Genomic DNA, 12,309 nt, shown 5'->3' with positions numbered 1-12,309 from the left:
CGCCGTGCCGGCGCCGGGCTGCAGGATGGGCTGTATCCAAAGCATCACCTGCAAGGCGCGGATCCGGCGCGAGAACATCGTGGTGTACGATGTGTGCGCCACCATCGACCAGTGCCCCACGCGCATCGAAGAGACCTCGCCCATCGTCCTGCGCTACAAGACCCCGTACTTCAAAGCCTCGGCCCGCGTGGTCATGCCCCCCATCCCCCGCCACGAGACCTGGGTGGTGGGCTGGATTCAGGCGTGCAACCAAATGGAGTTCTTCAACACCTACAGCGACCTGGGCATGTAAGCGACCCGCCGCGCGGCACGGGAGCTGACTCTGGGCCCCCAGCTCTGCTCGCCAGCTTGACCCTCCTCCCCAGCTCCTTCCTACTGCTGTCCCCATCGTCTTTCTAAACCTTCCTCCCGCCTCCTCTCCCACCTCCCTCCTCCCTACGCTTTTGTTTCAGTGACAGGGCGGGTGTAGGGAGGCTCCTCGCGAAGGCATTTTCTCGTGGTTTGCTTCTGACTCCCCAGAAACGCGAGGAGAACGGTGCGGGGCGGGAAGAACGCGACAAGGAGGGTTCGAGAGGCGGAGGTGGGGATGGCTGGCGAGTGCCTGGCGAGTTTCAGGGTGCCGTCTGTGCTTTGTGGGGCTCCCCGGGAAGAGTTTGGGGGAAACCATAGAGGAGTGGAGTGTAGTGCCGGGGGCGCATGGGCTGTGCCGCGCGTCCTTTGGAGAAATCGGAGCGGGCTTGGAAGAGCAGGTCCCGGGCATCCGAGCGGGAGTTGGTAGTTCTGTCCTTGCCCTCGCGACTGTTGAATTTCGAACCCTTTTCCCCCAGGCCAGGGAGCCGAGAGGCGTTTCCGTCTGGAACCACAAGCCGGACATAGTTGCCTCTCTGTCTCCGCGCCCCCTGGACCAGTTCTGGTAGGGAGCTGGAAGGCACCGGGTGCGTCCCGGCCAAGCAGGGCGGATGGCCTTGTGCGACCAGCCTTCGGCTGGCGCGGCGCGGAGTGTTTCTTATGCTAAAGGAAAGGATGGGTCTCTTGTCTGTCTAGGGTCCTTACTTTTCAAAACTTTGCTAATTGCGGCACTGCAAGGGATTCCCCTGGCGCCCACCGCCGAATTTTATCGGCGAGCTGGGAGCTCTCCAACTTTCAGCAGCGCCGGTTGGTGCGCGCTGGGCTTGGCTGCTGCGGTGAATGAAGACCGAGGATCACCGCGGCTCCTCAACCGCCAGGGGCCGCAGGCTGCGGGCGATCGCGTCCAGGACTTTTATATTTACCAAATTTTCATAACTCCGCACCCGCCTCTTTTCAGAACTAGACTCTGAGCAGGTGGCAACGACAATAGCTAAAAGGTTTAGGGCCTGCCTTCTACCTGCTGTTACAGTGTAGGTCTAGAACACCCTAATTAACCTGCAGCCTACAGGGAAACCCTTTTCCTGGAAATTCAACTTCATTTCACTTACTGATCTAAAACTCCAGAGCTCCCAAGGTTCGCCTATTTAATATGGATATGGGATGGGGGAGTTCCCATTTTAAAAGGTCAAACTATCTTTTTAGCAGCAGTTTGCAGGCTTTTTATTGCACTCTGAGAGCATGTAAGTTAACAGTAGTCATAGGCGCTAACAGAAATTTTGACAGGTCGTTGTTTCCTTTTTTCCTCCCAAAGATTTTGCACTTTACTCTTTAAGCACGAAAGCTTAATGCTGAAGAAGAACTCAATTTCTAGTGAAGAAATTTGAGGCCCAGTTTCCAATATGCCTCGGCACACTGTATTCTTCTTTCTGGAAGACAGCTAGATATGAGAAATGAGGGATATTTTATTTTGGGTGAATCATGCCATTTAAAAACAGACACACCCTCAAAAGAATGATTATATGTGAACACATGTGTCTCTTAGAACTGCTTTTTAAAATAAATTCATTATTTCCAGCCAAGTCAGAGAAAGCCACAGGCAGGGCCAGAGCCCTCCCTCTCATTTCCCTGGCCTCACCCTGATGACGGTGGGTTTTTGGAGGACAGCAACTGCTCCCCTCAACAGCCTGGGGCCTCTGGTAGAGGAAGCCAGGAGTGACTGTGCAGAAGCAGCCTCACTTTTCCCAAGACTGCACAGCGGAGCTCTCTGTGGCCTTAAATCTCTTATGAATAAGTAAATCAAAAGCAAATATATAAATACAGAATTATTTCCATAAAACTTATTTTACCTTAGGAGAAGTCAAGTTGAGATATAAACAGACATGGTAGTTGAACTTCGTGGAATCTATAGGGAAGGTATGTCCTCATTGGAACCAACTTTAATGGATATGAATCAGTAATAGGATTCCTGACCCTTCTCCACTGAATCCTTGCATTTGCGATTTGGAAAGAGGTTTTGTTTTTAAACTGCCACTTTTGTGGTATTTTAAGAATCTTGGTTTTCATGTAGATGTAGGAGAGCAAAAATAGACCCCCAGTGAGTAATAAAACATATCGTTATAGGTTTGTGCCCACAGTCTACCTGTTTCTTCATGGTTGCAATAATTGCTATGTGTTTAAGGCCACTTTGGAGCCCAGATTTGAATGAACCAATTTCCACAAGATATTTATGCCCAGAAAACTTTGCTAGTGTAAACTTTTTAATGGGAACTCATATTGCATGAAAGTTGCGGCAGTCTATTAGTTATTATGTGTACTTCAGCCAATACCTGGATTGTAAAAAATAGCATGGAGTGAATTTTCACCGCTGTGCAGTGTTCTGTCACATGAACCACAATATGGTGAAAGGGTCTGGGTTAGGAAACTGCCTTTTCAATATTTTGAAAAGGATTGTGCCAGAGGAAATCCACAGCATAAAATGGCAAGAAACTTCTGTTTACAGAATTGAAAGAAAGCATGAGGTTTTGTGGTTGAAATTTTAAACTTTTCCAAGAAGGGGTAGGCTTCTAAAAGAACGTTTGAAATAGTTGATGGCCATGATGACCAGAGCTTAATTTGAACTTTAACTCATTGCCATGGCACTTCCTCGAATGATTCTATAGAAACCAGGCTGGTGAATAGTTGTGGCACCTATTTATTTCTCATTTGGCCCTGGTGAGTCTTGCTAGTGCAGCCTTGAACAGACTGCTGCAAGTCTTCATCCCTTGGGGAGGAAGGGCTCCTGACTTTCTCAACCTGTCAGTAAACAAACATTTACCAAATGCTTCTGATGTACAGGCAGCAGCACCAAAGGAAACAAAGGAATATGCAGGCAGTTTTCACTGCCTCTCATTATAAGATGACACATGCAGAGAAAAGCAGTGCTCTTGGGCAGTGTGAAAGAAATGCCTGAAAGAGAGAGCGGGGGGGCCAGGCAGGGTGTTCTGGAGGTGAATAGACTCAAGGCGAACTCTGAGGTATGGGTAATATTCAGGTAGGCAAGGAGGAAGGACTAATTCCAAAGGGGAAGACCAGCAAAGATACAGAGGTAGGAAAATAGAAGGTGTTTCAAGGGGACATAAGTTGACTGGAGGGAGTGTTCAAGAAGGAGAAAGTAGGAGATGAGGTTTGAAAGGTAGCTCGGGTCTGTTGGGTGGGCCCAGAATTACACAGTCTGGTAAAAGGAAAGATTAAAATCAGATCTTGACCAGACAGGGTGTCAGAAAGCTCTTTATACCTTCTTTATACCTCTTGAGTATGCAGAAGCTTTCCAACAGAGGTGGAAGATGTTTGTAATGGAACAGTTTTGAATGCTGGAGTACAACGCTGAAGAGATTTCCTGGGTAAGATTTAAACAAGGAATGCGGTTCTTGTGCCAGGGATGAATGAAGTGAAGACAAGATCAGGGAAAACCAGCAATAGCTAAAGGCCCTTCTCATTCTCTCTGAGTCTTCTGGGGCTATAAGGGAACTCTCCATGGTCAGGCTAGGGCTGATAGTGTGGAAACCATCTCCACTGCCAATGTGGAAAACTTTGACCTATGTGAAACTTTAGGAAGTCGTAGCTCAGTCATACCTTCAAGAGACAGTTCCCGCCTGTCCCTCTACTCCTCCTTCAGGGCCAGGGTTATTGAGGATTTGGCTGTACCTACCCACCTCTGTTGCCTGTTCAGTCTAGTCCAAGCTGATTTCTATCCATTCTGAAACTGCTCTTGCTAAGTTCGTCTGTGATTTCCATGTTGCTGAATCCCTCAGACACTTTTGAGAGACACACAGTTTCAGCAGCATTCCTTGTAGACAGGCTTCTCTGTCTGGAACCCCTCCTATCTTTTAGCTTCTATGCTATTTTTTCCGCTGTTTCTGTATCTCCATCTTACCCCAAAATACAGTTAATGGGACTTTTTTCTTCTGGTTCTATGCTTTCCCTGGTAATTTCATCCGTCCTAATGGTGGGAGATAACCTCTGTGATACACAGTCGCCTCCAGTCTAGATGTGTGTGTGTCTTCGCACAATAATGACATGACACAATGAAAGACATCTCAAGCTTAGGGTATCCAAACCCAAACTCTTGATCCCCACTCTAGCTTCCACCCAAAATCTGCACCTTTGCCGTCCTTCATCTTAGTAAATGACACCTCCACTCTTTGAGTTGCTCAAGTGAAACTATCTCTATGTCACCCTAGATATTTCCCCACACATCCAGCCCATCATTAAATCCTAGTGATCCCATCTCCAGAATATATCTGTAATCCGGTACCACTCTCTGTCTACTGCTACCATCTCAGGACGTGTCACCATCAACTGTCACCTGTTCCTGCAGAGACTTTCTAACTGAACCTGTCACCACCATTCTTGTCCCCCTCCAGTCTACCTCCCACATAGCAGCCAGAGTGATATATTAAAAATGTAGATGTTACTACTTTCTTGCTTAAACCTTTTAATAACTTACCATTGCAATTGGAATAAAATGGGAGAAATCTCTTGCATGGGAGGCCAAGGTGGGGTGGATCACTTGAGCCCAGGAGTTCAAGACCAGCTTGACCAAGATGGTGAAACCCCCTCTCTACTAAAAATTCCAAAAATTAGCTGGGCATGGTGGCGCACGCCCCATTTACTCAGGTGGCTGAGGCATGAGAATCACTTGAACCTGGGAGGCAGAGGTTGCAGTGAACCAAGATCGCACACTCCAGCCTGGGTGACAGAGTGAGACTCTGTTTCAAAAAAGAAAGAGAGAAAGAGAGAGAGAGAGAAAGAAAGAAAATCTCTTTCTGTTCTGTGAATTTATGTTCTTAAGCCATGTCTTCCAGTCTTTCAAAAGAACCAACTTTATCCCAACTCAGAACATTTCCATATGCTGCTCTCCATCTGAAATGTGCTTCCTCCCTGCACTGCTCTAGCTAATTCCTGCTACTCATTCAGGTCTCAGCCATTATCTCCTCTGAGAGGCTACCCCTGATCTCACAGCTGAAATTAGGATCCTCCTGTTTTTTTCCTTCAAAACGCCCAGTTCTTGTACTGGTTACCATTAGTAAGAATGGGAGTGAAAATATAGTTATTCACTTAATTTCTGACTTGTCCACTACAGTATAAATTTCATGAAAACAGATGTTATATCTATCTTGTTTATGAACAGTGCATGGCCCATAGCAGATGTTCAATAAACATTTGATACAAAATAAATGAATGATTTTTCTGACCTCAAACAGTCTATGTCCTCTTCAACAAATCATGTCTCTTCAAAATTAGCTTTTCATGTTAAACCTAAGCCTGACCCCACAAAGATCTTGAACCCAAGACACTCCAGCAGTTACTTAGCACTAGCTTATAGTTTAACTCTGCTGTGCTTTTGCGTTATGTGTCCTGTGTTACCCCACCAGATGGTCTGCTTCTCGGCACAGGGCTTACTTCTGTCACTTCCTCCGTCTCCCTGAGGTGTTCTGTACACCGGGAGTGGTGTTCGGCAAACACTGAAGCCTCGCTCTCATGTCACCTACCTGCTGTAAAGTGGCATTCAGTGTGTACCCAAGGAGACCTTGTTGTAGCACTGTGCCACCTGCATCACTTACTCGCTAATCCCAGGACTTGTGGAGGAGAAGGCTGGAGACCTTGGCTGGTACAGTTATGTCCCCCAAGCTAGAGTTCCCCTTCTTGTTACCAGTTACATGCTGCTACATGCACAGTGTGGCTTTTAAGTGTGGCCCTCACTGGTGACCGTAGAGATGGTCACACAGTTGGGCATTTTGCTCTTGAGGACCAGATCAGCCCATCTTGAGTCTCCAGGCCACTTGACCAATACCCATTCCCCGCCACCCCCATTTCCGTTTTGTTCCAGTCAGGAGGCTCACGGTCTGGAAGTAACCAGAACTGCTTCTCAGCAGAAACACTGGGGATGCCAATCTAGAGTATCAGATGGGAAAGTGGGATCCAGTTCCTTTATTAAAGTCCTGAGTGCCCTTGAAAGGGAGATGGCCTAACCCCTTTGCCTGTAATCTCCTCCATCTCTGCAAAAGAGGAGCAGGAGAGGATTAACCGGTCTTATCAGGGAAGCGTTAAGCTCACTAGAGATAAAGCACAACTCTGGAGTTGGAGGAGGGGTTGGAGAGAGAGGGGAGGAAACAAATGATTAGGAAAAGATGTAGAGGGGGAGAAACAAATAGAAAGTTAACAAAATGTGGCTTGTATCACCTGGGATATTAATCTGCACTCCAGGGCAGTGGATGGGTTGGGGAAAGCAAGGACAGGAGATGGACTGTGACAGCATCAGGTTGCAAGGTATCGGTGACCTTCCACAGGCAGCAGGGGCACATGCTATTTTAGGGGCCAGGTCTGCAGAGGCATCATGTTCCAGTTTAAGGATGCAGACTGGCAAGTGAAAGGGAAATGCAAAGTCTGTTGTGGGGTGTGCGGTCCCAAATACCCCCTTTCCTTCTAATTCGTAGTGCATTCTGATCTCATCTGACCCTCTCATCTGACCCACCTGGTTCTTGAGAACTAGGTACTATTATCATGCCTGTCTTACTGATGAGGAAACTGAGTCTCAGGGGGTCAGGTAACTTGCCTGAGGCCATAGGTCAAGTAAGTGGCCGAGCTGAGACTGCAAGCCATGTCTTCTGGCCCTGTGTCCTGGCTTTCTGTATACTGCCACAGTTTGGCCTGTGAGGGGACAGGTCAGCCCTCTATTCATATCAGCACTAGAAAAGTTAGTAGTCATGGCCACTGTTATTGTCATCATGCACCTAGCTCTTTTCCTTAAAGCTTCTTGTAAGGAAGCCTAGGGTTGCCCAAAGGCTCCAAGTAGTTGATAGCATGGCTTTCTTCTTCCCCAGCTTCCTTCCCTGGACCACTGTGGTCTACCGATAAGAAAAAGTTGTCACAGATAACAGAGGGGCCACAACTTCTGTTGTGTTAACACCAAACAGGCCACAAGAAGTGGCTGTCATTTATAAGTTGGTTATTACGGACTCCTTTGAGAAGAGAAATAACAGGAAATTAGCAGTAGCAGGGCATCCTGGTGAATACTCATGAAGCAGAGTCCTCGTGGTGCTGAGGGTCCCTGGAAGGGTCCCTGGTGTGCCCGCCTGCACACCAACAGCAGAGCTGCCCAGAAAGTGGGGTATTCCCCCACAGAGGCAGAGTCATGAGGCAAGTTGCCTCTTATTCTCACCAATCCAAATCAGTCTGGTATTTAAGGATGGTTCTAGAGTTGTTGTTGTTTCAGATTTTAGTCAAGAAAGTGTGAGTGTGCCTGTGCCAGGAGAGTTGTCCAGATCCAGGAACGTCTGGAGATGCTGTTTGGGAAGGACAAGAAAGACAAGGGAAATAACACCCGTGAAAGGTCTATGTGCCTGGCACTGTGCGGGGTGCTTTCCATACATGGCCTCATGGAAATCTTACCCAGTGAGAGAAGTTATCCTATTGTGAGGTCCAGGGATGCTCAGTAACTAGCTCAAGACCTCATGGCCAGCAAGGTGCCATGCCAGGAGTCAAGCCCATGTCCTCTGACTACTCTGTTTCTTTTTAAAAATTATCTATATATGTATCTGAGAAAAGGTCTTGCTCTGTTACCCAGGCTGGAGTACAGTGGCACAATCAGCTCACTGCAGGCTGGATCCCCTGGGCCCAAGCGATTCTCCCACCTCAGGCTCCCGAGTAGTTGGGAGCACAGGCATGTACCACCACACCTGACTAATATTCTATTTCTAATAGACGATGGCCTTATCTCCCAGGAAGGGGGTTCTCTGAACTTGCTTTACAGAATAGTAATAACGGACCTAGCTTTATCGGTTTTCTCTGATTTCTCTATTTCCTCCCTCCTTTGGAAACAGAGTAAGTTGCTCTGAGATCATGTGTGGGAACCTCCTTGCATTCCCCCTGAGAATGGCATTGGTGGGTAGCTGTAAGAGCCATATCTCTGTGAGGGGCCAGGAGTAAAGACAGCAGGGAATAAGCTCCTTTCATGCCGAGGACCACATTCCCTGGGAGCAGGGGAACGACATCCTCAGCTCTTGGACTGCAAGCTGGTTGATCTGGGCTGTAGCTTTTAGCCTTGTGCCTATACCTTCAGGCCCTAATGGGCAGCCCTGGGCCCCAGCAGACAGTCACCCAGACCACCCAGGTACTGGATATGGAGTTCTGTTCATCCCTCAAACTCTCCAGGCAGTTGCTGTTCGGGTGGATGATTAGGAAGAGAAGGAGAACGAGGATTCCCTTCTGTGGTGGAAGGGACCCCTGGCTCTGTCATCAGCTCATTGGACATACCTCTGGCTCCCAAGAATTCCTGCACTATTCCTTTTCTCGAGGCCCCTTCAGGCTACCATGTTAGCCATGTGGACCCTGCTCCCTCATTAGGTTCTGGGGTACATGCCAGTTGGAACTGTTCACTGTGCCAGTGGAAGATTTAGCTGCTGGTTCCCCAGCACAGGGTTCCAGTCAGAAGACCTGGGTCCCAGTGCCAGCTGCATGACCTTTGGCAGGTCCCTTAACAAGTCAGCGTCTAGTTTGCCTGTACATAAATGGACAGTAATAAGATCCCCCCATCCTAATGCCATAGGGATTAGGAATCAACACTGGTGATTTTTGTTATTACAGAACATGCTCGTTATTATTGCTAGAGGATGACTCTGGATCAGCCTTAAGGAACAGGGAGGTTGTGGCTGTGGCCCTGCAACTTCCCTGGACAGAGAAGCATTCAGACTCTGGAGAGGGGTCTCTGGTATGTCAGCTATACAAACCTCCCCTGCAAACCCACTCAGAGATAGAGGGGAGGAGAAAGGCTTGCTCTGTACCTCTGGAGTCTGGGCTGTTTTCTATTCCAACTCAGAGGAGGGCACTGGAGGCCCCCCTCCCCCTGACGTCATGTCACTCAGAAGTCACCCTCCTTGTTCTCCTCTAAGCTGTAGACTTTGGGAAGCCTCCAGGACCCTGGCTGCTCCTAATCCCTGGGCATGATACCTGCAGCCTAGCCACATCCTTGTGGGGACTTCCTGCCCCATCCCTGAGCCCTCCTTTGGTAACAGTATCACTCAGGCTGGGAGAAGGAACTACAGTTTGTCCAAGCCAAGGACTTGAGGGCTGGGTGATGCTGGAGCATGTGAGCCATGCTGTTCATGCTCAGGAAGGTTGTGCAGTGTCTGGCTTGGGTGGACAGACCAGCACCTGAAATCATTTGTGTCCAAAGCTGTGTTTAAGGTACTTTATTCTTTGCAAGTCCCTTTCATGATTTTTGTCTTCTTTATAAGGGGACCTGTCATAATTAACCTCACAATAATCATGAAACATTTAAGGCAATAGTTATTCCTATTTCAGATAAGCAAACTGAGGCCTAAGGAGATTAAATTATGTGTCCAGGGTCATCCTGGCAAGCACTGGTAGACTCAGGCCTGATGCTCAGGCGTCACACCTTTTCTCCCAGTGCCCCCCATACTGAGTCCTTACTCAGCCAACCAAGAATGGGAGTCGGGGATGGGAGAGGTCATCCTCAGAGCCGTGTGCATGGGGCACCTCTGGCTCAGCCAGCATGTGGACAGTTTTAGGGGCATCATTATATGGTGTCTGAAGACAGGAGAGGGTACACAGGACCACCTAAATGTCTTCAACAAGCACAAAGAGAAATTTTCAGGCTGTCAGATTAAAACAAAATATATAAGGCCATTTTGTTATTAAAACAAAATAAAGGATGGCGCATCAACAGGGTCACTGTTGCAAAGCCCCTGGCTGGCTCCTGCTCCTGGAGCCTGACCTTTCAGAGCTGGCTGGTGGGCCTGTGTCCGGCACAGGCTCTCAGAGGCTGTTAGAGGCCTGGCTAATGGGAGCGGTAAATCAGCATCCGCAGTCAGCACTTTCGGCAGCAACCTGAGGGAGCAGGCAGAGGCTTCTGGGGCATGCGTGGCGGCAGGTACAGGCTTTGGCAAGTCCAAGAGCTGCCAGAAACAGGCAAATTAGATGTTGCTTTGCCCTCGGCATGGGGGCGCGGGCTGGGATATGTAGGGGAAGAGAGGCGTGAAGGGAATCAGACATGCCCGTTCTGTGACAGCAGGATTTTACTTACCTTCCAGTCCCTCTCCCGAGACCACACACGCTGAACCTCCTTTCCAAAATGGCAGTCCCCACACCTGAGCTGGGCAAATCAATTCAAGAACAGATTTTTTGTTATGACTTAATGATTTGAGAGTCTGTTTCAAGCTTCCACGAACCATCTTCACATTCTTTAGGAAGGATGAGTGATTTGTGCCACAAACTGACCCCCAAACTCCTGTTGAAGTTATTTTCTTGGCTTTCAGAACCCAGGAGCCTGTCTTTTGCTAAGAAACCTGCACACACTGAGTGATGGGCAGCTATGTACACATTGTCTGTCTCCACATGAAACCGTAAGAAACTTACTCAACTTGATAACAACAACTAGTTGTTGAACACTTAACTAGTGCCAGATGCTTCAGATGTACTGTGTCTGTGAAATAGAGAGCACCATTATTTTCCTCATATTAGAGATGAAGCGGAGGCCTACAGCGGTTGGATAACATGTCCAGCATTACTCAGCTAAGTAGTGCCAGAGCCAGATTTAGAAAGCAGGTCAAACTAATTCCTGTGACTCCTTATGATGTTGTACTGCCTCATAAGGGTTGAACGAATGAGTGTCCAAATGAATGATCAAGAAGTGTTCAGGATATTGCTTGAGTGTTTGCTTTTGTCCTTTCTGAGGAGACCTGGGAAACAAAAGGTTTAAATCAAATTGGAAATGGCTAGCCTCCTCGCCTCCCAGCTGCCTGGTTCACTCAGCTGCTTAGGATGTGATAATAATGAAACCAGGGTCTTGGGACCAGACCCAGGGGACCATCCCAGCACCAGACACAGTACTCTGTCCTTTCAGCTACCTCACAGGTGACTGTTACTAGCTACCAGTCACAGCAGGGTCTTGATTAAAGAGTAGAGAAATGGCCAGAAGAATGCAAGGGGTAGATCAACAGCATCATCCTTAACTCACAGGGTGTTGAAATGGTGCGGGAAATCATCTAGCTCATTTGCTTCTTTTACAGGTGGGGACGCTGAAGCCCAGAAAAGGGCAGTGCCACAACTAGTGAGGGACAGAACCAGGACTCAGATCCAGGTCCATGGGCCTGGATCACTGGCTCACTCTGTGGGTCAAGGCTGGAGGCACCCAGCACACCTAGTCTTCAAAGCAGCAGTCAGCGGTCACCACCCCCTGTTTTTTCATCACTGCCAGCCCCCCACCCCCAACAGGTTTGCTGAGGGTCCAGGTCTTCAGGCAGAGATGGCCACCTGCCCAGGAAAGGAAGGTGCGCAGGGTGCAGGAAGAACCCATCCCTTGGCAGCAGAGAGGAACTCAAATCAGCCCAAGGGATGTCTACACAGTTGCCAGGAGCAGAGAGTCCAGCATATTTTCAGTGTCTATATGCAGTGATCAGCAAGCAAGAAAGAAGAGGGTCTCCCCAGAGACACCTATCACAGATGGCAGGAGATGGGAGGACTTGGCAGCCCAAGGGAAGGGGAAAGTGTGGAGAAATTGAGATTCAGCTGGAATTCCCAACAACCCAGAATCCCTTTCGTCCACCCCTCAATACCCACCTCACCCCAGCCCCGGTACTGATGGCATGCATGGCCCTCCTGGCCCACTACCCACACACAGGAAAGGTATCGTCATAGCCCCTGGCAGCTCTAGAAGAAATAAGATCCAAGTAGTGTCAAATATGACGGATTGTGAGGGGGCCACGGGCCCTCCCTTGACAGCAGGGCTCAGCTGGGAGGCCTCTGTGGAGCAGAACAGATGGGAGAAGTCTGAGAGGGATATCCTAGCAGCGTGGAGACCCTGTCTCTGTTGTGACTTTTAGTTGGTTTCAGTCAGTTCTTTTGTCGTTGTTTTGTTTTATTGAGGCATTTCAGCATAGGGGCATGATCAAATGGTGCTGT

The 12,309-nt window shown here is 48.6% G+C and overlaps 1 protein-coding gene across 1 annotated transcript in view; it reads left to right on the top strand.

The window, feature by feature from the left end:
* Window positions 1–6: 6 nt before the first annotated feature.
* FAM78B (family with sequence similarity 78, member B) overlaps window positions 7–12,309 on the top strand; it is a 100,013-nt gene continuing 87,710 nt past the window's right edge. Inside the window, exon 1 of the mRNA XM_011933371.1 lies at window positions 7–288. Coding sequence (XP_011788761.1) covers window positions 26–288 — 263 coding nt within the window. The 5' untranslated portion in view covers window positions 7–25. The remainder of the gene's footprint in view (window positions 289–12,309) is intronic.

The sequence above is a fragment of the Colobus angolensis genome, unplaced genomic scaffold (assembly GCF_000951035.1).
Source record: "Colobus angolensis palliatus isolate OR3802 unplaced genomic scaffold, Cang.pa_1.0 Scaffold126, whole genome shotgun sequence".
NCBI lineage: Eukaryota > Metazoa > Chordata > Mammalia > Primates > Cercopithecidae > Colobus > Colobus angolensis.
This window is presented reverse-complemented; position numbering and strand designations above follow the sequence as displayed.